This window comes from Sturnira hondurensis, unplaced genomic scaffold (genome assembly GCF_014824575.4).
Source record: "Sturnira hondurensis isolate 20B ecotype Veracruz unplaced genomic scaffold, ASM1482457v3 Scaffold0008908, whole genome shotgun sequence".
NCBI lineage: Eukaryota > Metazoa > Chordata > Mammalia > Chiroptera > Phyllostomidae > Sturnira > Sturnira hondurensis.
The window spans coordinates 4,032,623-4,058,975 of record NW_028081539.1 but is presented as its reverse complement, the minus strand read 5'-3'; the positions used below and the strand labels follow the sequence as shown (position 1 = coordinate 4,058,975).

The following is a 26,353-nucleotide window of genomic DNA, read 5'->3' as shown; positions in this document are numbered from 1 at the left end:
GCATTACTTCTGCTGGTCCCTGTGTATTAAAAGAAAAAGATTCAAACCCATGTGCTTATTATGCAAGCAATCAAGAAGTTTATTGTTTGGCACGGAGGAAAATATTTGGCTCAACTAAACCCGTGTGCATCATTTAGATTAGTAGTAAAACCCTGCACATGTGATGATTAATATTATGACCATTATTATAAATTGCAACATAGACTTCAAAATCTCCTATTTTTCTTGTTATTTTTAGGTAATATAAACATCCTAAAAAGGCTCAACTCACATTTTTTTCAGGTACTGAATACACAAAATTATTTTGCACTTTAATGAAGGTCCCAGACCATATAGTACGGGGAAAAACTTGTGGAAAATATCTGATCTTTTAAAGTTATAATTAGTAAATCCTAAGAACTTAAACAGCAAAGTGGGAAATAAAATTTATTTCACTTTACAACCCTCCTTGAAACCCCTGGGACTTCTAGAGCTTTCGGCCTCTGGCTACAGCCGGCAGTAGGTCAAGCTGCCCTTCACTCCCACAGGCAATGCTCCTAACCCAGGATGGGCCTTGCTTTCACAGCGTTGGTAATGAGACTGTCTGAATCACAGTGTCTAGCCTGCGGCCTCCTAGGTTAATGGCTCTTGAGGTCAAATGGCTGTAAGTGGTGACAGTGACATCTCTAGCCGGGAAGGAGGGGCCAACTCAACAAAGCCTGTGAAAATCATTACCTGGCCTCACAGACCAAGAACTGGAGTTTGATCAGTTACTGGTCAGTGACATCTAACCAATAATTTATCGGTTTGGGTAGAAAGGGAAGGGTATGGAGAGGGAAAGTTATATTTAATAAGGTCTTATTTGTAGTGAATTTTTTCATCTATTTCCAAAGTTCAAAACGCTTTTCGGCTGGCATAAAGCCTGGCTTATGATATTTATTTTTATAAATATAGAAATGGAGTGGCATAATAAAAAGGAAAAGATGTTCTCATCTGAGCTTTAAAAATAATATTCACTTGGTGTTATGGAAATACTTTTTCCATATGGTAAGAGGGATAGAAGACAAAACTCTTGCCAGCCTTAACATTAGAGAAAGGAAGGAAGTTAAGGAAGGTAAACAGCCTGGAGTTGGCCTCGACTGACAAGATAACTTTAAATATTAAAGAAAAAACCCTTAAAAATGGCTAATGAACTGAAGAAGAACCCTGAAGGGACATGGAAAACAACTATTGAAAGGAATTATGTACATGAAAAAGAATAAAACAGATTATGGCCTAATAAACTAGAAATCTATTTGAGTTCCTGGTGAACACTGGCTTTGAATCAAATTTCTTTACTTTGACTTTGGTTAAACTTGGTGGTATTTTTAGATGGTGTTCACTCCTTTCATCTCACCCCACTCAACTTCAGAACAAAGCTCAGATTCAGTTTGATTTCAGTGTCTGGTGCTAAGCCATTTAGGAAAACACTGTGTGGGAATATTTCTCTTAACTTAAAAAAAAATTAAAACACTTCTTTTCAAAGGATGTTTCACTGAATGTGAATATAAAAACACATTTAAATGGGTATATAAGTCCACACCCACTTCAAGTGACAGAAATACCTCCTGAGAGCAGACATGAATTGCAGCAGGTGAGCAGATGGCACACCCCTTTGCAGCCCTGAGCTGGCGCCAAGTACATCTACAGACAGGAATCAGCAGGACTCCCTCTCCCGGCAGACACACGGCGGCCCCCTTACCTGCAGTCCGTCCTGGTACTGAACGGCAGCCTGCATCGCCTCCTCGAGTCTCTCCACCCGGTCTTTCCACGCTTTATTTAGAGAATCCCACGCTGAATTTAACTACAACAAGAACATTAGAACTCTTTTATTGTCCTAAGTTTTCAAATACTTCTATCAAACATGCTTTATTCAACGAACTTTTTAAAAATAGCATTCTGATAAGAGCAGAAAGTGTGCTACTTATACCTCATCTATGCTCTTCTTGACAATGGGTTTATCAGGCTCCCCACACGCGGCGATGAGTTCAGAACCCAGGTTAACAACTATGTCCAGCTCTTCCTGTAGTCCGTCTATTTCTTCCCTTATGGCCTAGAACAAGAAATGGCAGTCTTAGAGTTTTAAGCAAAACTATACTAAAACTAAAAAGATGCACACAAACATTAATGGCAGTTATTTCTAGGAGGTGGGATTACGATCGATTTTTGTTTTCTAAGTTTCTGCAATAAATCTTTTCAATGAGAAAATATAACAGAAGAATATTTAAAGAAAAAAGCATACTTTGAGTAACGAATGTCAAATATTTATTAAAAAGATAATATTTAGGAAATAATTCTGTGTAACAAATACTAGAACAAGCTTTTTAAAAAAACACAAACACAACAATACTAAAAAGCATAGAAAGATACTGTTTTTCAAACTGACTTGTTTGGCAATACATATATAAAACAGACATAAGTAAAACATGAGTTCAAAGACCTCACACCAAATAATGTGTTTAATAGAGCCAGGATAACCTAGCTCTGGATTTGTGTTTTCACTCTGGCGCATGTAAACTACAAACAAATGAACAACCAAACAAAAACTGACAGAAGCGCAGTATTTTAACTTTGCTTTTATCTTCTTGTTTAAATATATTGATTAATTCAAGAAGCCTTTACCAAGCATGAAACAAGTCCTAAACAAGGTATTGAAAATGCCAAGAAAAACAGGTATATGACCATTCTGCTCATGGGGCTTTGAGTCCATTAAGAAAGACAAAGTCATAATCCATGATAAGTCAAACTATGCACAGACCCTTTGCATGAGGAAATATCATGGGAACACAGACAACTCTGCTAAGTACACAAGAGAAGATTATACAGAGGGTAACTATCCAACTGACCCTAGGAATCTGAGTGGGATCTGCCAGTAGAGTGGTAAGAAGGACATCCAAAGGTGAGAAAACAAAATGTGCAAAAATATAGATGCTAGAAAGAGCACAGCAGTTCTGGAGAAAGCCACGTGTGTGCCAGAAGAGAGGATGCTTGGTAAGGGGACAGCAGGAAAAAAACTGCTCTGGAAACAGAGGCACAGGCCACCTAGGAGGTAAAGGCCCCCACCCCGTCCCAGGGAGTTTGGACTTTGTGCAGTAGGCAGTGAGTGCCTCTGCAGGGTTTCAAGCAGCAACACAATTAAGAGCAGATTTAGGGAGGTGACTGGTAGCAAGGTTGGAAGCCTGGCAAGGAAAGCCTTTAGAAACCAAGAAAGATAATGAGGTTCTGACATTTAGGCAAAAGCAGTAGGGATGGAGAGTGATGTTAAAATATATACTCCTACTATAAATATATATATATATATATCACCCTGCATTCCACTTCCAGATCCAAATACAAATTTTAATGGAGTAATTCTGAATATTTACCAAAAGGATCCACAATGTACTACAACTTTATTTCTTCACTTCAAATGGGATACTCTGCTCACCTCTGCTGCTTCCTGCTGTTGTTTCACTACCGAGGGATCAATTCCAGGTTCCTCCAGATCTCGGATGAAATCTTGAGTATCTTTGGTGGTAACTACCAATGACATGTGATCACACCAGAACTTTTCTGCTAATTCCATCACGTCCAGGAGTTTGGCTTCCCTTTCTTCCACCAGCGTGTGTATGTTCTCCCAAACGAAAACCATTTGGTCAAGCTTATCCTGAACAGCTGTGAGAGCAAAACAATGTCAAAAAGGCCACATGGCAGCCCCGTTTAAGCAATAAAGCAGAACATTTTGGTTCACGCAGAAATGGTGATTTGATATGGTATCTGAAATTGGACCAAATTTTGGTTGATCTCAGTCTACAGGGTACTGCTGGGCCCAACAGACTATTCCAGACAAATGTAAGATCGGAGGATGTCTAGTTCCTCCTGAACCAAGGTTCTTCCCGATGAAAGCAGACGCTGAAAGGCAAGTGAGCTCACAGCAGACCTAAGTCCATCACCTTTCCGGTTCACCAAGGCTGGCCTTGATTCTAAGGAAAGTGAAATAACCATCCAAGTACATTCTTTATGCTCTCAAATCAAGAGTAAAGATGTCTGTTCAGTCCCAGGAATATAATGATGTAGGATATGCATTCTGGACTTGTTTCTAGAGTATTTTTAACATGAATAGCCATTAACTTATGTACATGTTTTTCTTTGGACCCCCAACTCATATCTTTAAGGATGGCTGGTTGTAGTCACGGTTGATATTTCTGTGACTATGGGAGACAGTACCCATTATGTAAGGCAGTATAGTTAGTAAAGAGGAAAAAATCCTTAGGGTTAATCTTACTGGTGTTATGCTTTAATCAGCTGTTTAAAAGGTCCGGAGAACGCACAGTTTTTGTATAATGGCACACTTTGTACTTAACCCATTATTTTACAAACACAGGAAGACATTAACAAGGATTAATGTACATAGCCCTTCATTCCCAAACATGTCATATTGGTAATACCTTTTCTAATGTCTGGCACCCTGATATGCAATTAGAATGCCAGTAAATAGCACGAACATTTAGAATTGTTTTAAAAGTAAAGTTCAATTGTTTCCTTATCTCAAAATTATTACCTTTGGCAGAAATGTCTTTATCAGTGCCCCCAGACCGAGCAATCATTTCCTCTCCCCTCTGTTTAAGAGTTTCATACAATGGCTGTAGCTTCTCCATGTCCACTGACACGTTCTTGTTTTCACTGATCTGCTCCTTGATCTTCTCCACCTCGGCAGAGATAGAGGGCGGCTGCCTCAAGCGCTCCGCAACGCGGTCCAGGCTCTCAAGAATCTGGTCTATCTTGTCATGGAACTAGCAGTAAAATAAAGGGATCACTTGGTAAGAAAAGACCTGTGATACCAAATGCGAACATTTAAATGAAAAGAAAAAACATGTATTTACTGTCACGATCAAGAACTAAATCTTAGTCCTTCAATGACACATCTATTCAAAGAATTCTACCGCAGGTGTACCAAGATTTCCTACAATCATGGCTTACATGGCCCTCTCTGCACCACACTACTCTGTGGACTGGAATGCTTCTTGCAAATAACTGAGTGTATTCATTAAGAAAGGGTGTATTTTAATGTATAACAGGCCTTCTCTCAGCAGCATCTCATCTACTATTTCGCCTTGTTATTTTAATTCTAATTTTGTAAAGTAAACTCAATAATCTGGGTGTTTTTCTATCAAAACTGATTGTCTTATTTGCTTTTACTGACAGAAATAGCATCCTAATATAAAAATTTTTATATTAATAAATGTGAAATGCATGAGCATTTTTGATTAAAGGAATTTCTCAAAAGTTTCCTGAACTGAAAGAATGTTAAACCTCCCTGATGTTATAATGAAAGTTTGTATTGACAGTAATTCAGGATCAAACATATTAATCAGATTAATGAAAGAATTTTAAACTTTTGTTCCCAAAGGTACCATAGATAATGAAGCAAAGTTATAAAAACTTGTTAATTCATAGATTCTACACTATTCTCAATATTAAAGGAATCATCACTCACTCAGGATTATAAAAATGGACCACTCTAATGTCAGTATATCAAACAATAAAATACAAATCTTGAAAATTAAAAACTTCCAGGAAATTTTAAATGCAACATCTTAAAAAAGATATCTGAATTTTTTTTAAAAATCATTTTCCAGCTTGATGTCTTTTCCTTCTTACTCTGCCTGTCATTCACTCTTTTTTATTGCCTTCTTGGGAGTGTTTTATTCATAATGACAATAGGGCTTTCTTTTATTTCTCCCAATGGTGAATACCACATTCTATTTGGACTCTTGATTTAAATATTTGGACAATGTGGACAGCTATAAATTTCTTGAGTCATTAAAAATTATTTTTTCATTTTATCTATAAGCAGGCAGAGAAATATTAAGACTGGACTAAAAGAACTATCCCTTTTGAGCGACAAAGATATCGATACTCTAAAGATAGTAAGTGAAATAGTTTTGGTTGAAATTTAATCAGGAGGCCCAGGAAAATGTCTGTCCACGCTCTGCTGTTTGGCAGGACCCAACCCTATTGCTGGTGCAAACGATTACCTGAGTAGATTGAGACACGGCTTCATCCAGCGCCACAGCCCGCTTTTTGACGTCTTCTTTAATTTGACTGTAAAGGGTGTCGGCTGCCACATACTTCTCTTGGATAGAAAAGCCTTCCTCTGGGCTCAATTCCAATAGTTGTGGCCCGGTTTTGTTCATCTTATCTATATGAGGCTTGTGTTCGGCTATCAACTCTCGCAGTTGCTATAACAAACCAAACAGCTTCTCAGGATCTCAGGGTCAACACTCCATATCACAGCTGCCTACAACCGCAAGGCACTCAGCTCGCAAAACTCCAAACAAACAACCTACCCTCACAAGGCATTTAATACACGATGGTTTATACAACTCTGCCAGAAGGAGGTGCCCCTGACACCAAGATTAAACAACAGATTGGTCACGCCGAAGTCCCTTTAAGGGTACATACAAAATGTTGGTTGAGTGAAATACCAAACCCCAGTTCATTATGCATTTCATACCATCATATGTGTTGATGAGAGTACTAGCCAAGGGTCACATTACATAAAAGGATTCTGAATGTACTGTACGTTGCCAACATGCAGGGACCAAGCCATAACTCTTGGTGCCCCTTTACACACAATCACGATGTACACAAAAATTATTTAAAAGAAAATAAGAAGGAAGAAAAAGAAAGAAAGGAGGAAGAAAAAAAGGAAAGAAGGAAGGTAGCAAGGAAAAATAACTTCAGTAGAAGATAACCACAATGCTGAGAGAAAAAAAAAACTATGCACAAAGCTACATTAGGTGATATAAGCCCACAAGACATTGTAATTATATGTAAATCAATATAAAAATGCACACATATGTTATACTACATGGACATGTATGTATTAATCTACTCTTACATATGTGATAAATACACATGAATGATTTGCACTTATTTCAAAATGTTAAAGACTGCAAGGGTAATCAATTCATGAAATACACAGCTCTATACTGAACACTATTTGTAAGGTGTATTTAAAGAAAAACATGAGATGCATGAGCACATTGAACAATATCGAATCAATGGACACAATATTTATATTCATGAATGAGTGTAAAATCCCAGTGAAGCCCCATTCTTTCTAAGTAGATGAAAAAATGCCTAGTGTCTACACTCCATGGAATACAGGGCTTCACTTGGAACACTGAACACAGTCCATGGGCCTAATCCCAAAGCACGCTCAGGGGACTGCTCGGCCACTACCTGCAGGTTTCACTGGGGCCAGCCTCCGCACATCACTGCGGAGTGCTCCATTTACTCCATGTTATGCATTTGATTCTCTAAGCAGCGGTTCCTTGTCCTCACCAGAAGGCGTTCCCCAAACTGTCTGCTATCTAGCCCAAATAAAAGCTTCTCTGAGAGAGATTATATTCAGAGAAAATGGTCTAGAGAAAGCTACCAATCTTTTCCTGCAAGTGTTTTACTGTCTATTGTTCATCAAGAAGAATCACCAGGATGGCCACATACCAATTTTATTGAAAGTACCCACTAAACTCAGTTGAGAAATTAGTTTGAAAATTGTTGAACACGTTACTTTATGAGATCACTAACAATCTCCAGTGTAATACGCCATAGTTGAAGTTTTTCTCTCAGAACTCTTTTGGAAAAGAGCTAACTAAGTACAAATTAAAATTTTTTTTTTAAATGGAGGGGGTCTAATCTAACATGCTGCACATAAGAACGTAGGAGGATCATGTCTCCAGCTCTTGGGTGGTCCAGGCTGTGATTTTCTTATTTTTATTTTATATTATTAGACATAGCTTCATGCTGCTGTACAGAATAGAGGTGGCAGTGGTAATACTGGCCAAAATACAATCTCATGGAAAAGAAATGTTTTACATACATTTTGGTTTCAATATTCTATGAGGCATGTTTGTAAAACAAGCTCACAAGTAAAATGAGAGATCTAGAAGTTCTTTCTTTTAATTTTGATCAAATTATTAAGTTTTTAAAGAGAGGAAGGGAAAGAGAGAGGAAGAGTGAAACACTGATTTTTTTGTCCCACTTATTTGTGCATTCATTGGCTGATTCTTGTATGTGCCCTGAGGGATGGAACCTGCAACCTTTGCAGATCGGGATGACAATCTAAACAACTAAGCTACCCAGCCAGGGTAAGAAATTCAAGAGTGCCTCAGTTGCCTAGAGTCTAAGAAGATCTCATTTTTGTAACACTAGTATGAGACACCTTTGCTTGGGAAGATGAGCCTTTTACAAAGACGAGCCTTTGTAAGTCCACTTCATGAGACACAAGAGAACACCTCCTAGGTGCCTGTTTGGGTATATGGGTGTGCACGGGGAAAGGGCCCCACAGTAGATGCCTTCTGCTTCAATAGTAACAAAATGATTCTTGGCATCATACTACCATATGAGTCCAGCATCTGAGTGTTGGAGAAACCTAATGTAACTTCAATATATCTACCATTGGGTAATATGGCTCTTGGAGCCATTTTTATTCTTGGTTAGAATGAATTCGAAGGTATTTCCAAAAATAGCTGAAGAGGATATTGTGAAGCTATAGATGGAAAGCTATAGATATTGTGAAGCTATAGATGGAGAGGTGGTAAATATTCTGAACAACTTAGTTTGAACAATTTAAAAAGTTGGTTACTAAGTATTATAGTTCCCCTTATACAGAAAATTATAAATTTGTTTTGAAAGCTGAAAATTATGCAAAAATATTAACTCGATTTTGAAATTCTTAGTTCAATAATAATTGATGTTATGCTAGTAAGAAAGCTAATCAACTCTCCCCTCAGAGTAGAAGAAATCCATAAAAAATTTTATATTCAAATTCATCCAGTGGGTAGGCATCAGGATTTCTGCCACAAATCAACCTTTACACTAAAATTCAACTGAATTCTACATAGTTTGTAAGTTTTTCTCCTGATGAATGATTTAGATAGAACTCCAAAGAATTCCAATTTTATAATAAAGTGTTATCTAAAGATCTCTTCTAAATAAATACTTTAGTTAGAGATATTTTTCAATGTCAATACATTAAAAAAGTAAACAAACAAGATTAATACGTATGTCAGATACTTCAAACAACGATGTAACAAACTTTTGAGTTAAACTTTACACACACACCACACCCCCAATCAGTCTCAGAGTACATCTCGTACAGATCTGGGAAAACAACTTGGTTCAAGTATATAAACAGCAAGAAGTCTGGATTTTTTTTCTGACAGTCTTACATCCTCTTTCACTCAAACTTTTGCAAAATTTTAAGATATGTTAACATTTAAGTGACCACTGGAATGAGAGCTTCATTATGCCATATTATGTATTTTTTAAACATGCTAACATTTGTAGATGTAAATATGCTCTCTAGTTTACTCCTGTATGCTTACAGGAGCAGACAACCTGAAAAGTGTTCCATGTACATAGGGTGAAATATGAAGTTTGTCTTCATACTTCACTCGCATTTCTTCCTTTAACAGTTAGCTTTCACGACATTGCCGTGTTGTTGTATTTCTTATATTGCACAATTTCTCCCAGCTCAGTGTAGCTGTGTGATGTCACCTCCATGTGTTTCTACTCTTTGCTGACATTTGATTGCTCTCACCACTACATATAAAGTATAAAACTTAGTGGATATATATAAATTAAAAGCAGTCAATAGGCACACATTAAAAGTATTTCCAAAGCTTATTTCTCTAACATTGTAAGTGGAAATTGTTTTTGTGCCCAGATGGTTTATACTGTATACTGTCCTATAAAAACTGCGATATAATTAATGACATACTCAGTGTGGTCTTCCCATGGGAGTCCTCTCACTGTAACACTGGATAACAGGTAAGCAACTCTGAGGAAAGCAAACTGTGCAGACAAGAACATGATACTGCTAAGATATCCTAACCATGTCAAAGGTGTCTAACAACACAATAAAAACAAAAAAATTACAATTCTCTTTTATAAGGAATACAAGATTCTTTTTGACGCCGAGCTTACCCGATGTTCTTCCTGTTGTTGTCTTAGAGTTTCATACTCAAGGGCTGGGGCAGGAAGCTGAGCGATGATTCTTTGTGTTTCTGTCAGCCATGGCCAAAGTTCCTCATACGTTTCCCAGAACTGGTTAACCAGGGACTGTGCCCTTTCTAGCTGTAGATACCTCTCTGAGTTTATCTGGCAGATGGTGTCATAGTTCTTCAATACCTTGTCCAGTTTTTTCTAGAAATTAAGACAACGAAACGGGTTTTACTGGTGAGGCAGGCCAAGTAGCACAGGCACTAAAGAACGTGTGTCCAGCACTGAGCAGACACTCAGTAGTGTATGTTAAATGAATAAACCAATAAAAGCTATTTAGATTTTAACTGTCTACATTTTTAAAAGTTCATTTTAAATTAAAGGAAGGCCCTCCATGCTCACCCCTGTTGTTGCATATGGCAGGATTTCCTTCCTCGTTAAGACTAATAGTACACCCCATGCTGATATTATATGTTCTTACCACAATTTAGAAAATGTGCGTGTATGTGTACGGAACCCCCCAGAAGTGACATTTATTTATAAAAATTGTGTATGTATTCCTCCATGTTGAAACTTCAGTTGCCTTCGAAGTACTCTGTATTCGATGCAATGCACCTACTGAGACATTTTCTCCACTGCTCAAAACAGTTTTTGAAATTATCGATTCTGATGCCTTTTAGCGTGTCTGTTTTTGGTTTCACCTCTTCTATATTGGCAAAATGTTCCCCTCTGAGGACTTTTTTCATCCAGAGAAATAAAAAAAAAAAAGTTGCTGGAGCCAAGACTGGGCAAATAGGGAGGGTGGGGAATGGAGGTCAAGACATTTTTGGTGAAAGCCTGCTAAACACTCAGTAAGATGTGGGCAGTTGCACTTGTAAATGACCCATCATGAAATGGGCAAATGAAAGAATCTTAAAAAAACATTTACTGAAGCCAAACACATACCACTTCTCACAACAGCACCAGCTGGTACACTGAAACAGATGGGTTCCCAGAACATTCACTTAGCAGGGGAAGGCTGTACTACAAGGGGCCCGCCCTCTGGAAGATAATTCTTTTTATTTGGGGATCCCCTTCATGTATATATACATATTTATGTATGTAAAACAGAGCAAAAATGCAGAACACCTTAAAAGTACTACAGTTGAAGATCAGGCAAATAAATTGATATATTCATTCAATGGAATTCTACATAATCAGCAAAAATCATGGAATTTAATGACATAACTTCTCAAAAAATATATTAACTGACAAATATCAAAATGTAAATAGATAAATAAACAAGCAAGCAAGGCCTCAAATTTTTAAGAGTAAGACACTCAGCTCCCCAAACATAATAAGCAAAATTCTCTAGCCATTTTTACAATGTCTTCTAGGTTAGAAAACAAGTCTCCTGAGTCAAGAAACATTTATATTACTTTCTCAAAAAAAAAAAAAAAAGGACTACCTTTCACTAATGAAATTGTAAGAACTGCTAGTCAGCAAAATTAATTACCTATGTTAGAATTACTGTCGAATAATATGTTACCCCCTGATTTGATGGGGTAATCACAGTGATCTAGATTATGGTATAAATTCGCATCATAAACTAATAGCAGAAGATAAAGCACAGCAGTAATCTAATAAACCAAGAATGAAAGAGCAATTATTTCATGATGACCTGTGCTTTGCATGTCAGAATCTTTACAAAAATAATAAAGCAAAGATTAAATTATAAACAAATAAATTGCCATTGCAGAGGATAAATAAAAGAGAAAGTATCAACATACTTGTACAGTGTGCACTGGATTATTCTATGTTATACCTTAAAAGCAATGCATACTCTTCAAAATGTGATTTAAGAATAGATATTTGTATAATTTTGTTTTTACCATGGCATATTGTCCTACCAGAAGTGTTAATTTCTTCAGGCTGTACAGATGTCAGAGCATGAATTGAACTAAACATTTTTACTGTGGCTGGTTTTTCATCAACTTAAAGAATCATTAAAACTACATAAACTAGATGCTTCCTTAATTACTCAGCTCATTTTTTCCCCTATACAGCTTAGAGTAACTTCACAAAGAAAGGATATTAGCATTAGAGAGAACCGCATAGTTTGGCTTTTCTTTCAGCTCAAGGAGATCCAAATGTTTCTGGAGCATGTATATAATAGTTGACATATATAATAACAATTTCTACTGATAATAATGGCAATAATACAGCTAACATTAATTGAAAGCTTAATGTGTACCAGTTAGTGAAGGGCTCAGAGTTTAATAGCTTTTCTGTACAATTAAAAAGATTGTTCCTTAAGGAATATTCCTTCCACTGTCATTCTGGAAGCTTGAAAAAAGCCTTATTTGCAAATAATGATTTAGTTCTTTAATGGCAGCTGTGGATAAGGAAAGATGGTTTTCTAGGACTGAAAGCACAGCACACGCCTTTATTCAAGCGTGTCAGTGCCAGTCACATAGACAAGATTATACCTTCATCGCTTGCCTTTCCTCTTCACTGCATGTGGTCATGACTTTATGTCCAGATTTAACAAGTTCATCAATAATATCTTTGTGTTTCAAAATTTCCATGGTGAATGTCTGTGAGTTACAAAAAGAAGATACTTTTTTGAAAGAGAGCATATGAATACAATGAAAACAATTAGGCAAAGTAGCTGAAAAAGTAGCAAGTTACACTAGTTGGGTCTTGCAAAGTAAATCACGCGAGCACATTTTCTAGACTAGCAAATAATTTAGACACACTTGGAAATGTCCTTCACCTTTTGAACCTGCAGCTGAGCTGCGGTCTGGTCTTGCTCAAGCCTGATGTCACCCAGAGACATCAATTTCTTTTCTGTTTCAGCAATCCAGGATAACTCAGCATCAGCTGCTTGGTCAAACTAAACAAAAGATAAATAATTAGTCAGCAAGTTTCTGTAACTGGTGCCAGAAAAATACCTATCTACATTTCTTTTAAATATCCTTATTACACAGGTGGAAAATCTGAGCGTACCTCTTCATGGCATCCTGAAATAGTTCATAATAATGACTGAAGTTATAAAGAAAGGAGAATTTTCACAGAACAAGTAAACACAAGCTTAAAACATCTTGATTCCACAGCACAGAATTAATGATTTTAGGACACCAAACACTGCTGCCTTAGTATTGGCAGTCCTGGGAATTTTCTCCTAAGGAGCATTATCCAAATTGAGCAGCTGTAAGAGTCAAGTCCAAAGTCAATAGCTGCATACTGTGTTTCACTCATTTCCTCATCACTTCAACCCCTATGATATGCAGGTATTCTGCTATCAAAGTATATGATTTCTAGCAAAAAGAACGGAACATTTCCATTTATTTATTATCCAGTATTGTAAGTGTGTGGACAAAAGGTGTCTATGTATGCAGAGTGTATCCCCAAAGGACTCATGTACAGTTTCCTACATCTTATTTAATAACATCAGAAAACATATTCAAGAGCATTGTTAAATATTTCAAGAGATTTTACTTTCTTGATCATAAGAGTAATTCATGGTAGAAATTCATAAAGTACAGAAAAATATACAGAAGAAAATTAAAAACTGGAGTTAATACCGTTGGTATTTTAGTGAATTTTCTTCCAGGAGTTGAAAAAGATTTATAAAGGTCTAGGATAATACTGTATAAATAGTTTCATATCCTGCCTGTTCATTTATTATAAACACTGCCCATGTCATATTCTTTCAAGTGTGATTTTTAAATAACACCATTGCATTCTAGCACACTTGGATATTTTCATTTAGGTTCTCTGCATTTTTTGCTATCATATAAACAATCCTGTAAAGAATATCCTTGTATATAAATCTCCATCGGCATCTGTAATTAGTTCCTTAGGGTAGATTCCTAGACGTTGACTACCAAGTCAAAGAGCATGAACATTTTCAATGCCTTGCATCAGACAAACTCCAGTCCTTCCAGGGCCAAGCACTTAACCATAAATGAGCACAGTGGGTAAGGGACACCACCAGCACCAATAACGAGTGGTAACTAGCAATGGCCTCGGTTGGAAGATTCAACAGGGAATGGACATTGGGAGTATTCAAATCCAGTACTGCCAGACCTTCTAATTGTTCAAGAGGACCTGGAAATCCAGATGGGGTGGGGGGACAACTAGGTGAGGGGCAAGAAGGGTGGAGATAAGAAACCAGAATGAAAAAAATCATTCTTACTCTTTAAACACTGTGCAACATTATGCAAACTGATGAGAAGATAAAGTGAGACAGAAAAATTAATCAACTAATTTAGCAGCTTCAGATGGGAAAAAATAAATCTTCACTAAAAACCAGTGGAAGAGAATTCTATGCATGGATTATTATTAGAAACTGATGTATTGTGCTAAGGGAAATAAGCCAGTCAGACAGAGACAAATACTGTACGACTTCACTCAGATATGGAATCTAATGGACAAAAGAAACAAAGCAGAAATTGACTCATAGATACAGAGAACAGAGGGACAGCTGTCAGAAGAGGTGGGTTGGGGTCTGGGTAATAAAGGTAAACAGATTAAGCCAAAACAAATAAACAAACCTCACAGACAACAGTGTGGTGATTATCAGAGGAAAAAAAGGGGGTGTGGGGAGGAAAAAGAGGGTAGAGGGGGGACAAATGGTGGTGGAAGGAAACTTCACTCTGGGTGGTGAACACACAATACAATATACAGAGGATGTATCACAGAATTGTACATCTGAAGCCTATATAATTTATTATGCAGTGTCACTACAATAAGTTCAATAAAAATTAAACAAACAAGTGGAAGAGTCTTCTATGCATGGATTGTTAGCTTTAAGGCCACACACGATAGACTCCAAAGGCAGAACTTCGTTGTATGATTTACCTAAAGAGCACAACGCTGAGAGACAGTCGAGGCCTGTCTACATGACTGCAAATGCTGCAAGATATCTGCGTACAATTTAACGGTTAGGACTTTTTTCTTCTGCTACTTCCTGAAAAAATAAAGTGACACACCAGCCCTCTCATTTGTGTTCCTGCTGCCTTTAGTATTTATGTGACAGTCCTAATGGAGAACGTCAGGCTGTTAGTGTTCATGTTCATTTAATACTGCATCTCCCTCCCTTTAAAAAAAGTAGCCAATGAAAAACAGTGTAATGAAACCATCTAAGTTGCCAAAATGGAAAGCTGAAGGTCAAACACTGTTTCTCTAACCAGGCAAATATTTGTTCTGCTGAAAGAGAACAAGACTTCCAGCAGAAATTTCCCTTCTGTCTTTTAAATTTTTTTGCATTAAATTGACAAATATTTATCATTTAGCAACAAATGGAATAGCCACAGGGTCTACATTGAGCCATTTACAATAAATTAAGGCATTTTATTCAGGCCTATGACTTTTAAATGACTACTAACATGTATTTCTAATGAACCATAAAAACTGCTATTTTACATGTGAGCAACACGAGAGCAAGGTTATTGGACAAATTTCAATGAATTTGCCTACAACTCATACAGCTAGTAAAAGTTGACTTCAAACCAATTGCAGAAAATCTTAGCATCCATAACTGAATTCTGAGAAATATTTTAATAGCATCATCAGTGGAGTCTGTTCATCAACTTTAGCTACTGTAACTTCTACTGTAGTTGAACTAGCATTGCAGAAATTCTCTACAAGTTAGAGAAAGATGTTTTAATTGGCTAGCTCTTAATATTCCTGAAAAATACTCTCTAAAACAGTCACAGCAAGGCCTCCACTGAGCACATGAAGTGCTTACCGTATATTATTTCCTTTAATCCTTACAACAATTCTATAATGTGGATACTGCCATTAACTCCATTTATAGCCGAGAAAACTGAGGCAGAGAAAAATCAGCTGAGTTACCAGAGATCACCCAGCTAGGAACAAAGGTCAGATCTGAGACTTGAACCTGAGATGGTCTGACTTGACCCTGGGAGGCTGCAGTTTTAGTCACCACGTTTTATCCCTTGTTCTCTGGCTCCGGGAACTAAAAAACTCATGTGACTTCATCAAAAATGGCTCTAATGCCACAACCATTAATAAGTGATAGGTTTTAACTTAGTATTTAAACATTTCTCCAATCTCTGACAAACTGCTTTCATACTTATCTAGAAAGTTCCTGTTGAGTGGAGATGGAGGTTTGAAAAAGATAGCGATAAGAAACTCTTACCTCAAGGAAATCCTCTGACTCCCTGCCACTGGTGAGGATCTTATCACTTTCTTTTGATTAGCACTTCCTTTCATTTTGCTCCATATTATTAATAACACAGCCCATATTTTCCCACCCCCAACACCTGCAGAATCTAAACAAATCTCACTTCCGTGGGGGAGGTTTCCTTCTAGCTCTTTAAAAGAAATAAACAGGTGTTATTTTTCTCCGAGGCTGATTCCTAATGACGGAATGAGCTGTTTATTTTAATTGCACCCAAATCACCAACACATGTGCCTTTATAGAGGGGTTACGAGGGTCCTGCTAAAATAAACTAGGCAATTAGAACTCCCAAGGAGTGCCTGGGATTTTCGGTCCCAGGGAGGTGGCCACATTTTAGCGACTTCTGACAACTGCGCATTAAAATAAGAGGCAAATGACTACAAACTTCTATGAGGTTTAAACAATTGCAGTAGTCAGAATTCAGGCCAGAAGTTTGTACATTTTTTAATCAAAAGTGCCTTTCCTCATTTCCACATGGCTCATTTGGTTTAATTTGCAATTCAACAAAGAAAGCAATGAAGATATGTTACTCTATGTGGTTTTAACATGCAAAACATACTTACCGTTTCTAGCTCAGGCAATGGTATTCAATGTCAGGAGATAGATGCCTTGTTGTGTTTACTTATTTATTTATTTTTGTGATAAAGCTCACCCTACTATTTACTAAGCTGCCTTGTTCAGCTCCAGTTTTTCCTAAAAGTCATGAATGAGCCAATTCTTTTTTTAAAAGAACATCATCTTCAGAATATCAATGCCTGAAAGTCTGTAGATTCAGATTTAGGGGCCTGCTGACTGGCAGCGCTGAATGTATACAGTCCTCACTCATTTGCCCATAATCAAGGCTGTTTACTCGCTACCCAAATAGCAAAGGCTAACACTCAAATTTGCTTAGGCTCTTGACCCTATCATTTCAAAATTTAACGGCACATCTTTTCAAAACAGCTATTGTGATATAGGATTAACATGGAAAATCTAACCATGCCAAGTCAAAGTCTTTTTAGCAACTTACACAGGGTAGTTACAAAGTAAACATAAATTTAAACACATCTCTATGCTCCCTTCTGTCTTCAAACTTTTATTCTTTTCAATGTTTTATTCCTGGACATATTTTATGTTAATATTTTAAAAACCAATACTCTCTGATAGTGGCCTGACAGCTCACAAAGCCCCCATGCATTTGCTGAATTCCTAAATGCAGGTTGTAACAATATAAAGGCGATAGATCTGTATATAAACAACCTTAATGTGGGTAAGAGATGAAACACCTCTAGGGAAATTTTGCTCGGAAAAAAGGTATTCGAAATCTAGTTTAATTTGGCCCAGTTACTGTATAAATTTAAGAATCTCCAAGTCATGTTAAGGCACATACCCTCACCCCAACACCTGTGAGTGTGGTTACTTTGTAGGTAGCGATCTGAGAGGGAGTGATGTTAATAAAACAAAGTGTGTGTGTGTGTGTTGAGAGATGTGTCTAAAAGATGGACTGCGGTCAGGTCACGTCCATATTTCAAATGGAAAAGACAAAATGGCAGATGATTAGTTTATACATCAAAAAACAGGTAGTAACAAAACACATGGCTAACATCAGGTCTGAAGATTTCTTTCACCATTCCCTTCCCGTAATCACTGGTGTATTATCATTGGTTAACAAGAAAACAAACATTTCAGAATCAAACTCTACTCTGGTCCTAATTCCAAACATCTCTAAGTGGGCAAGGTTATCAAGTAATTTCGGTGACATATTAGCTCCTTCATAAACCTGAAAATTACGAGTTTAGAAACTACTCTTTTGATTGTAAAACTAAAATCTCTGCCAAATCAGAAAGAGAGGTACCCATTTCTTCTTAAACTTGCCTGCAGAGTGAGTGACTTTTCATGACCCTTTGGGTGCTGGGTTGCCGCGTTTCAGAGTCCTTATGCACCCTCACTGCATACTTCCATGTTGCTACAATAACAACTCCTTCCCCCAGATTAATGAAGGGGATGAGAAAGTCATGGACCACCCTCTGGATTTTCCCTCCCTAGCTAATTTATAAGGAGGCACTCTGGTGTGGTAACGTGGGGGCTGGATGAAACTGTGGCCACGGCTCCACCACACACTAACTGTGGGGCCACTGGCAAGTCACTGCACCACTCACTCACTGCGCATGCTCCTCCCAGCTCAAAATTGTGTGTCTGTTTGGCCTCACTGAAGGTTTCTTTTCTCCTTTTTTCCTTTTATTTTCTTTCTTTTTTTGATGACTTAAGTATACTTTATTGGTTTTCTTTATTACTGGAAGTACTTCATTGGACAAACTTGCAGGCATTTCAAAGGAATGCACATATAAATACAGAATAAATACAGATGAACACCCAGAAGACGTTAATGGCACTGACATTAGCTGTAGGACCTACTGGTACTAACATTCTTTTACAACACACATTTTCTCTCTGAAAAGGGAGGCTGGAGGGACAGAGACCACATCATTTATGCATCCTTTCTTCCATGAGTTTTTCTGTATTCTTTCAGAAAATCTTAAATTTTTCTATAAGGACTTTATTAGGAAGAAAGTGACTGTTATTTTCCTAAGGGATATATACTTTGGGTTCTAGAAGACACATACCAACCTGGTTATTATTATTTTTAACTTTGGAAAACACTGTAAAGTCCAGAATAGTTAATGACCTTGGCACACATTAGGGCTTACCAACCAACATGAGCTCGACCTGTCGCCCCCTTGCCCTATTACTGTCCCACTGCATTGAACTAACCAACCCCAGTTACCTACTCCCAAGAGTACAGAATATTTTTCTTGCTATTTATAGAAGTCTCCGGGGCCAATTCTAAAATGTCAGAATAAATTTGGGTGAAAAAAATGTCAGTATTCTCAAATATTTGAATAAACTTCACAAAGTAACACACTTATTTTCCTAGAATAATGAGGCACACAAACCCCTCCAAACTTTGAAAACAGCCATGAAAATACATTCCTCAGGCATGAATGCCCTCCCTCGCAAAAATTTCTGAGGCGGGCTTTGGGCTGGCATTGTATTTCATCAGTTTTGATGGTTCCAGAGCACTGCGATGAGCTGTGAAGCATTATGCCTCAGAACTACATAAATAACACTTTTACGGCAACCTTAGAAAATTAATTTTGGATGCTCCCACGCAACCTGCTTGTGTTTCTTGCTTTTGGCTTGTTAGTAGAAGCTTAGCCGTGTTCCTTCTCGAGCTCTGCTCTGAAGCACACTGTAACACCACGCTCACCCCAACACAGAGAGCTTGCAATAAAAGACTGATGACTTCATGTAAATATCCCGAGATTTCAATAAAAGTTAATCAAAACATGTATTATAAACTTCTATCTCCAGGACCCTCCTCGCTGCCCACAATTTTCCGAGGGAGCTGTGACTAAGAGCGGGCTGCGCATAAAACTCTCTGGAACCACAGCTCCGTGTGAGTCACAGATAGGTCAAAAACCATCACTTCCCCTGTTCAGTCACCTTCAGGAAAAACTCTGCCAGCACAACAGTTTCCTTTTGGGAAAGAATATGGCCTCTCTGTGCCACGGCTGCATGTAAATGAACAGTTAATACTGACTTACATGATAGCTCAAAATATCGACTCCCATGCAGATTAGACTTGGCCAATGCATAAAATTAACATCAGCGATATGCATATATATGTACACAAAAAGCTTTTTGTTTGGAAAGCAGGGTTGACCTTCCCAGGGGCTGCTTTGGTAATAGGGACAAGTCTGGGAAACAATGAGGCAGATGGCTGTTAACAATGTACAGATTAGCCGTGCCCTGGCACTCAGATGTCAAAGTAACCCAAATGCTTTTCAAATTCCTCCTTTCCTTTTTGAAGCAGAGCAAACGAATGGGAACACTATTAACAGAAACCTTTGTTCAGGTAAAGGCTCTGGGAACAATTGGAGAAAATTTACTGCCTGGATAACAAACCACTTGCCCCTACCTGCTGTGACCTCAGAATGGCGGCGTCGATCTCCTCCACCTTCTGAGTGATGGTGTCGCTCACCAGTCGGTAGCGCTCGTTGTCCTCGGCCACCATCTTTTCTAGTCCTTCCCTCGCCCGCCACGGGACCAGTTCCAGCAAAGCACTGCTCACTTCGTTAAGGGAGTCCAGTAAGGCCTTGTTGTCCTTGGCTTCCTTTTTCAGCTCCTGAAAACAGAATTAAGAGAACATACAAGCCCGTGGGTAATGCTTCCGTGTTTGAACAGTCTTTTCCTGTAACCATCCTGGGGGCTCGAGTCATTTGCAGGTCAAGGGTGCGATGCACTGCCCCCCTTAGTCCTGGCTAAGTTCTATAAGCCTTCATTATTTCAAGCAAAAAGGAAAGTGTTTCCTGAAAAGTTCTGAAGAACCATTCATTTGTCCACATGGCAAGATTTTATCTTAGACACTTAATATGTTTAAAAATTGGGGAACAAAAGCAAGCAAATTACGTATTGCCCTTTGCTTTCTGGTAACCTCTAAGCAATCTGGTACCAGAAAAGTAAAATACAGAGGGAAGTCCAAGCCAGAATCAAGTGATCCTCAGAATGAGGACACATGGGCTTTAAATCATCCCAGCTGAATCATGACAGCTCAGCAAGACTGACCTCACCGACTCCCCTTCCCCCACGTACGACAGTACCACAGGGCTGATACAAACAGGCTGATGGCTCTTAAAAGAAAAGTGATTAGCATAGTAGAAGATCACATTTGCAACACAGTTGTAAAAGCCACCTCATATTATGCATGTCTCATAAAAATATTGTTATTCTAACCAAATTATGTGTATCTCTGGAAACAATGATCCTTTTCCTTTATTTTTTTCTGTTTTCATCATTCTGTCTCTTGTGCAGTGTAATAAACTACGACTCTGAAAACAAATGATAATACACTGTTTTCATCTTTGGGTTCCTAAAAGTTGAAACAGTTGACTGGCCGCCAACTTCTGTTGGGTCCCCGCCCACCAAGGCATCCTTCAGAATATTAGTAATGACACAAGAAAGATATCATTTCATTCCTGTGTGAATAAGACTCCTTAAAAGATAACAAACAGATCCAAAACGCATAAATCAGAACGTACTTTTTGTCGCACTTGTGCGTGGCTTGCGGCTTCTCCCTTCAGAACCTGAGTTTCATATGAAAGTAATTCCACCTCCACTTTGTCCAGCCAGGTACAGAGCTCCTCGTGTGTGGAGTGCAGCCGGCTTGCAAGCTGCAGGGCCTGCTCCAGAGTCTTGGCTACATCCGCGCTCAATTTAGTAATGTCTTTGTACCTTGCTTTAATGGCTTCCAATTTATCTTGAATTATTAAAACTTCATCACCTACAATTTCAAAGGCACGTTAAAAGCTCATGAAAGGAAAGAAGTGGGGAGGGAAGGGAGAAGGGTTTCTTCAGATATTATTACATACTGATGAGATTGTCTGGAGGGTGAGGGGGAATAGGAGACCCTGGCCAGATAGCTCCGTTGGTTAGAGCAAGATCCTGATATGCCAAGGTTGTGGGTTTGATTCCTGGGTCAAGACATATAGAAGAATCAAGCAATGAATGCACAAATAAGTGGAACAACAAATCAATGTTCCTCTCTCTCTCTCATCAATAAATAAAAAAAAAACAAGTTGGTTTGGATCTGTTTCCTTGGTAAATTCAAGCCTGAAAACATGAAGCCTGGGTTTAGCCACCATGTGCGTCACAGAATGCAGTCCATCTCAATATTTTAAAAAATTTCTAGCTTATGTGCTCATCTAGAACAACTGCCTCCCACAGGTGGAAAACCAATGCAACTCCACCGTGAACTTTCCCCACCATCTCCTGTGCAACAGTGCTTTGGGTTATGAGTAATACACACAACTTTCATTAAGCACTCAAGTGAGGTCATGAGAAAAAAAGTGAGATCATATTTCCACCCACCCTTCTCCTGTCTTCAAAGCCGTCTCTATGATAAAGTTTTAGAGTGACATCCAAATTATAAAGTTAATATTTTTCCCCATCCCTAAAATATTTTGAAAGCAAAGCAAAATGTCGACTCTATGATATTTAATTTGAAAGATATCTCACCTGTTGTTTGTTTAAGTAGTTCTAAACCATTTAGTAATGCCTGATCTACATTTTGTTTTCTGAGTAGTATGTCCTCTTGCAGAACCTAAAATGCAGGTACCATTTTTATGAGGGAAAAGAAAAATTAAATAAGTATTAATATTAGTCAATATTTAAGGTCTTTAACTGGGTGTTTTCGAGATACATTAAACACCACAATTTTAAATGTGTGCTGTTGTTCCCATGGTTACCCTCCTCTTTCTGTCACCGTGGCTCATGTCCCAGGTCTATCTACCACAACTGACAGCACCCTCCTTGTCAGAAACTACTGGGGGCCCTCGGAAAACAAGCTGTGTGGAGATACTAGAGTACCAGTTATCACATACAAAAATAAAGTAACAAAGGAAAAGTGAAAAGCCCCACTCCTGGTCACACTCAATCTCTTCTTTAAAGCAACTTCATTAAAAGCAATCTGTATACAAAGGCAAAGTCTTTCTTGAGAACAGCAACAGACCTGAATCATAACGAACACAAAATAATACAGAAATAAGGAAGACCCAGAAAATAATGACAACCAACATGAAAACAAAGCGAACTAAAATAAAAGAAATCAAAATACCCGAAGCTCAGACTGCTGCTCCCACAGGCCCTCGGTGCTGTGGTCCTGGACTGAGAGCCTACTCAGTTTGCTGTGCACTTCGTTCAGCCACGTCATCAGCTCCACTTCGTCTTCCCCAAAAATCTTAGCATTACACAGGGCCTGCTGGAGCAGCTCAGACCTGCTGTGACTTTTCTCTTGAATCTCAATGTACCACACTTGAGAGGAGTCTAATTTATTCTGCACCATATCTTTATCCTCCCTGGAGCTCAGAACCTTTAAGGACTGGCCAATGCTAACAGCCTGGTGTAAATGTTTATTGTGATTGATGATGTCATCTTCTAAGGCCTAAACAAAGTTTACAGAAAGAGAAACAAACAGAATGGACAAATAAAAATGAAAACATGAATAAAATGAAGAGATGACACTTGAAATGAATTTAAGTCGCAACTTGCGTAACACAACAATACATAACTCAAACTTATGGCATAAAACCATGAAGGAAAAGGAGGACCAACTCTTACTAATGTGTGGTGGGTATCTTACTTTGTGCTGTGCAATTTGTTCCTCGAGTTTCGATGCTTGGGTTCCTATGGGCTCACAGTTCACCAGCCTCTTTTCTATGGTTGTAAGCCACTCATTCAGAGGTTCTAAGGTTTCATGAAATTGCTGTGCCACCACTGAGATACCTTCCAACTGACGATTCCTACAAATGGGCCAAGATAGAAGTCCCTTAGGGATAAAGACTGTGTGAAATATTCAACACCAATCTGCACTTGTGCTTTCCCGAATTCTGTTCTAATCATTTTGGTAGGAAACTGCTAAGGTTAGAATTCAAATCTGTCACATTTAAAGAACATGTTAAACTAGTTTTATTAAATAAAACTAAAGTTGAACAACAGAATAACCTTGAATGCCTGAATTTCATAAAAGTCCTAAGTAACTCCGTTATAATACTTAAAATAAGAACAGTAATGTTATAACAACAATATCATCAATCATCATGACAATAAGACATTATTTACCGAACACATTTATTTTAGGGAAAAAAGCCGAGGGCATCTCCCACGGGAGCCAGGGCACAATGTCCTGGGACACCAGAGAGAAGGAGTCACCTACAGGCCAACAGGAAGGCTTGAATCTCCTTAGCAGCACCTTATTCTATGATCCTAGACCTATAATTAATTTTACCCCATCATTCGGTTTTTCTTTTCACCGTTTCGCTCCAAAGGAGGTAGGAATTAACAGAAGTACCCATTCTGTTCAGTGGTCCATCTAGTTTCCACCCAACAAGTCCATGTGCCTCCCTTTCCATGCCGCCACTACTCCAAACTGGTCAATGGAGAGGATGCGGAGATGCAGTAGAGAGAGGCTGAGTGCAGAAGCCCAGCAGAGCCGTGCTCTAGGCTTCCTGGCCTTCATATAGGTTACAGTACCCTTTTGCCCGCCCTAGTGTCCTAGCTAACTCCTCCTCCTCCTCCTCCTCTGATAGCTTAGCTGCCACTTCCCTGCCCCAAGACTCAGTTCTTCCTATTGAATGCCCCCATAAAACCCTGTATTTTTGCTCTGATTTGTCATTACTCTTCAGTTGCTATAAACCCCTACTAGACTGCACCCTGAGGACACCGCTCATCCCTGCATAGCATCACCAAGTCTGTGCCTGATACAAGGAAGGCAGGCGAGAACTATGAAATTAACAAATGAGGAAATTACCCCTGAGAGAAATGTTTTTCTTAAAGAGTTGGGATGTGTCTGGTGACTCCAAGACACAACCATGAGCAGAATGAGAAGAGAGGCGCCATAGCCCTTGCTATCCATGTTCACATACATGTTAAACATAGGAAAATAACAGGGAAAGTACTACTAAAACACAAAACATCAGTATTAAAGCCACTGCTACTCTTCTAGATCGGAAGTAGCATCTCAGTTACCTCGTCTCGGCTTTACTGAGCAACGCCTCCCATCTACTGTCCAAGAGACTCAGCTGTTTCAAAATCTTGACTTTATCTGCAGGTTCTGCTGTGGCAGCAATTTTTTCTCCTTCTCGTTTGATTACCTCCACAGTGGACTTGCGGTCATCCAGCAATCTCTGCAGAAGCTGGAAAGAAAACAAACACACATGCAAAAAAGTCAAAGGAATAATTTTACCAACACAAAGGAAAATATATTCTGGGCACTTTTGCCATGTGACCAAAACATATGTTTTGTATGGATTCACAATACAAAAGGATCTGAAAAGTAGTATTTTAAAAATACTTCATTTTGCTTAATGACTCATTACTACTGGGTCAGACAGTGTGATAGAGGCTTTTTGGGTAGGCAAAACCAATATTGATAAGGCCACCAAACCATTCATTTTTAATTTTTTAATGTAAAACAATGGAGTAGAAGGTGCTGTTTAGGATAACTCCACTGCACTGAGAGCGACAAATTCCGATCATTGTAATAAAATGGGAATGTCCCAAACACTGAACAATGATCTGTCCCATTAAGACAAAACAGATTATTATACATCATTACTGTTTTCCCAAGCGTTTCCGATGTTGAACAATCCAGCATAGACAGGGAAGCTGAGTCTCTGCCCAAGTTCACAAGCTAGTGAGGCAAAGATTAGAGGCTTCTGGCTCTTTCTACTAGGTGGGGCTAGCTCTTAAAATCCTTCACGTGAATGAAAACTAAAAAAGAGCTTTTAAATACCACTCCCAAAGGAACAGAGGGTGGAACATGTGAGAAGTCTCCAAAGCCGGCTATATACGACTAATATTTTAGGATTTAGCAGCAGAAAACAATCGACTCAATCCAAAGAAAACATTTGGAGAGGCCTGGAATGGAATGTTGGTACAGGTAGCCAGAGCTCAGGGTTCCTTTGCTCTCATCTCATCAAGTATTTCACAGGCAAGTGCTGTCTGTTCATAGGCACGGTGTTTATTAACAGCAACGAGGAGGGCACAGCGCATGAAGTACTAACTACTTCCCTGTGTCCTTCATCTGACCCTCACTGACAGTTAAGGAGTACAGACATGGACAGTTACCCAGAAGTAACAAGCTAGAAGACTGTTCACTCACTCTCATTTCGAGAGCAAGACTACCAAAGGAGGAGGTAAAGGACCTTGTTTAAAAAGAAGAAACGTAAACTTTCTTGACACATGTCACAGTCATTATAAAATCAAAGTCTACCAGGTGGTTTAGGCAGTAGAAAAAAACAATTAAGTAGATTGCTTTTGATAAACTTTTTTTTAATTTTTATTTATTTATTTTTAAAAGACTTTATTCATTTATTTTTAGAGAGAGGGGAAGGGAAGGAGGAAGAGAGGGAGAGAAACATCAGCATGTAGCTGCCTCTCATGCACCCCCCCCTCTGGGGACCTGGCCCACAACCCAGGCAGGTGCCCTGAGTGGGAATCGAACTAGTGACCCTTTGGTTTGTAGGCCTGCACTAAATCTACTGAGCTACACTTGCCTGGGCTTGATAAACTTTAAAAGAAAAGCATCTGGCAATGATGAAAACAAAATCAGAACATAGG

The 26,353-nt window shown here is 38.5% G+C and overlaps 1 protein-coding gene across 14 annotated transcripts in view; it reads right to left on the bottom strand.

Annotated features, from left to right (window-relative positions):
• The window catches only part of DST (dystonin), a 442,077-nt gene that overhangs the window by 49,774 nt on the left and 365,950 nt on the right, over positions 1–26,353 (bottom strand). For 12 of the 14 annotated variants that reach the window (XM_037056335.1, XM_037056336.1, XM_037056337.1 and 9 more), the window contains 14 exons: positions 24,761–24,927; positions 23,376–23,535; positions 22,851–23,177; positions 22,253–22,337; positions 21,277–21,518; positions 20,157–20,363; positions 12,764–12,883; positions 12,477–12,584; positions 9,994–10,212; positions 6,036–6,239; positions 4,559–4,790; positions 3,446–3,672; positions 1,949–2,071; positions 1,721–1,822 (listed from right to left, as the gene is read on the bottom strand). In XM_037056335.1, coding sequence (XP_036912230.1) covers positions 1,721–1,822; positions 1,949–2,071; positions 3,446–3,672; positions 4,559–4,790; positions 6,036–6,239; positions 9,994–10,212; positions 12,477–12,584; positions 12,764–12,883; positions 20,157–20,363; positions 21,277–21,518; positions 22,253–22,337; positions 22,851–23,177; positions 23,376–23,535; positions 24,761–24,927 — 2,523 coding nt within the window. The remainder of the gene's footprint in view (positions 1–1,720; positions 1,823–1,948; positions 2,072–3,445; positions 3,673–4,558; positions 4,791–6,035; positions 6,240–9,993; positions 10,213–12,476; positions 12,585–12,763; positions 12,884–20,156; positions 20,364–21,276; positions 21,519–22,252; positions 22,338–22,850; positions 23,178–23,375; positions 23,536–24,760; positions 24,928–26,353) is intronic. The other 2 variants (XM_037056341.1, XM_037056347.1) reach the window with 1 other exon arrangement.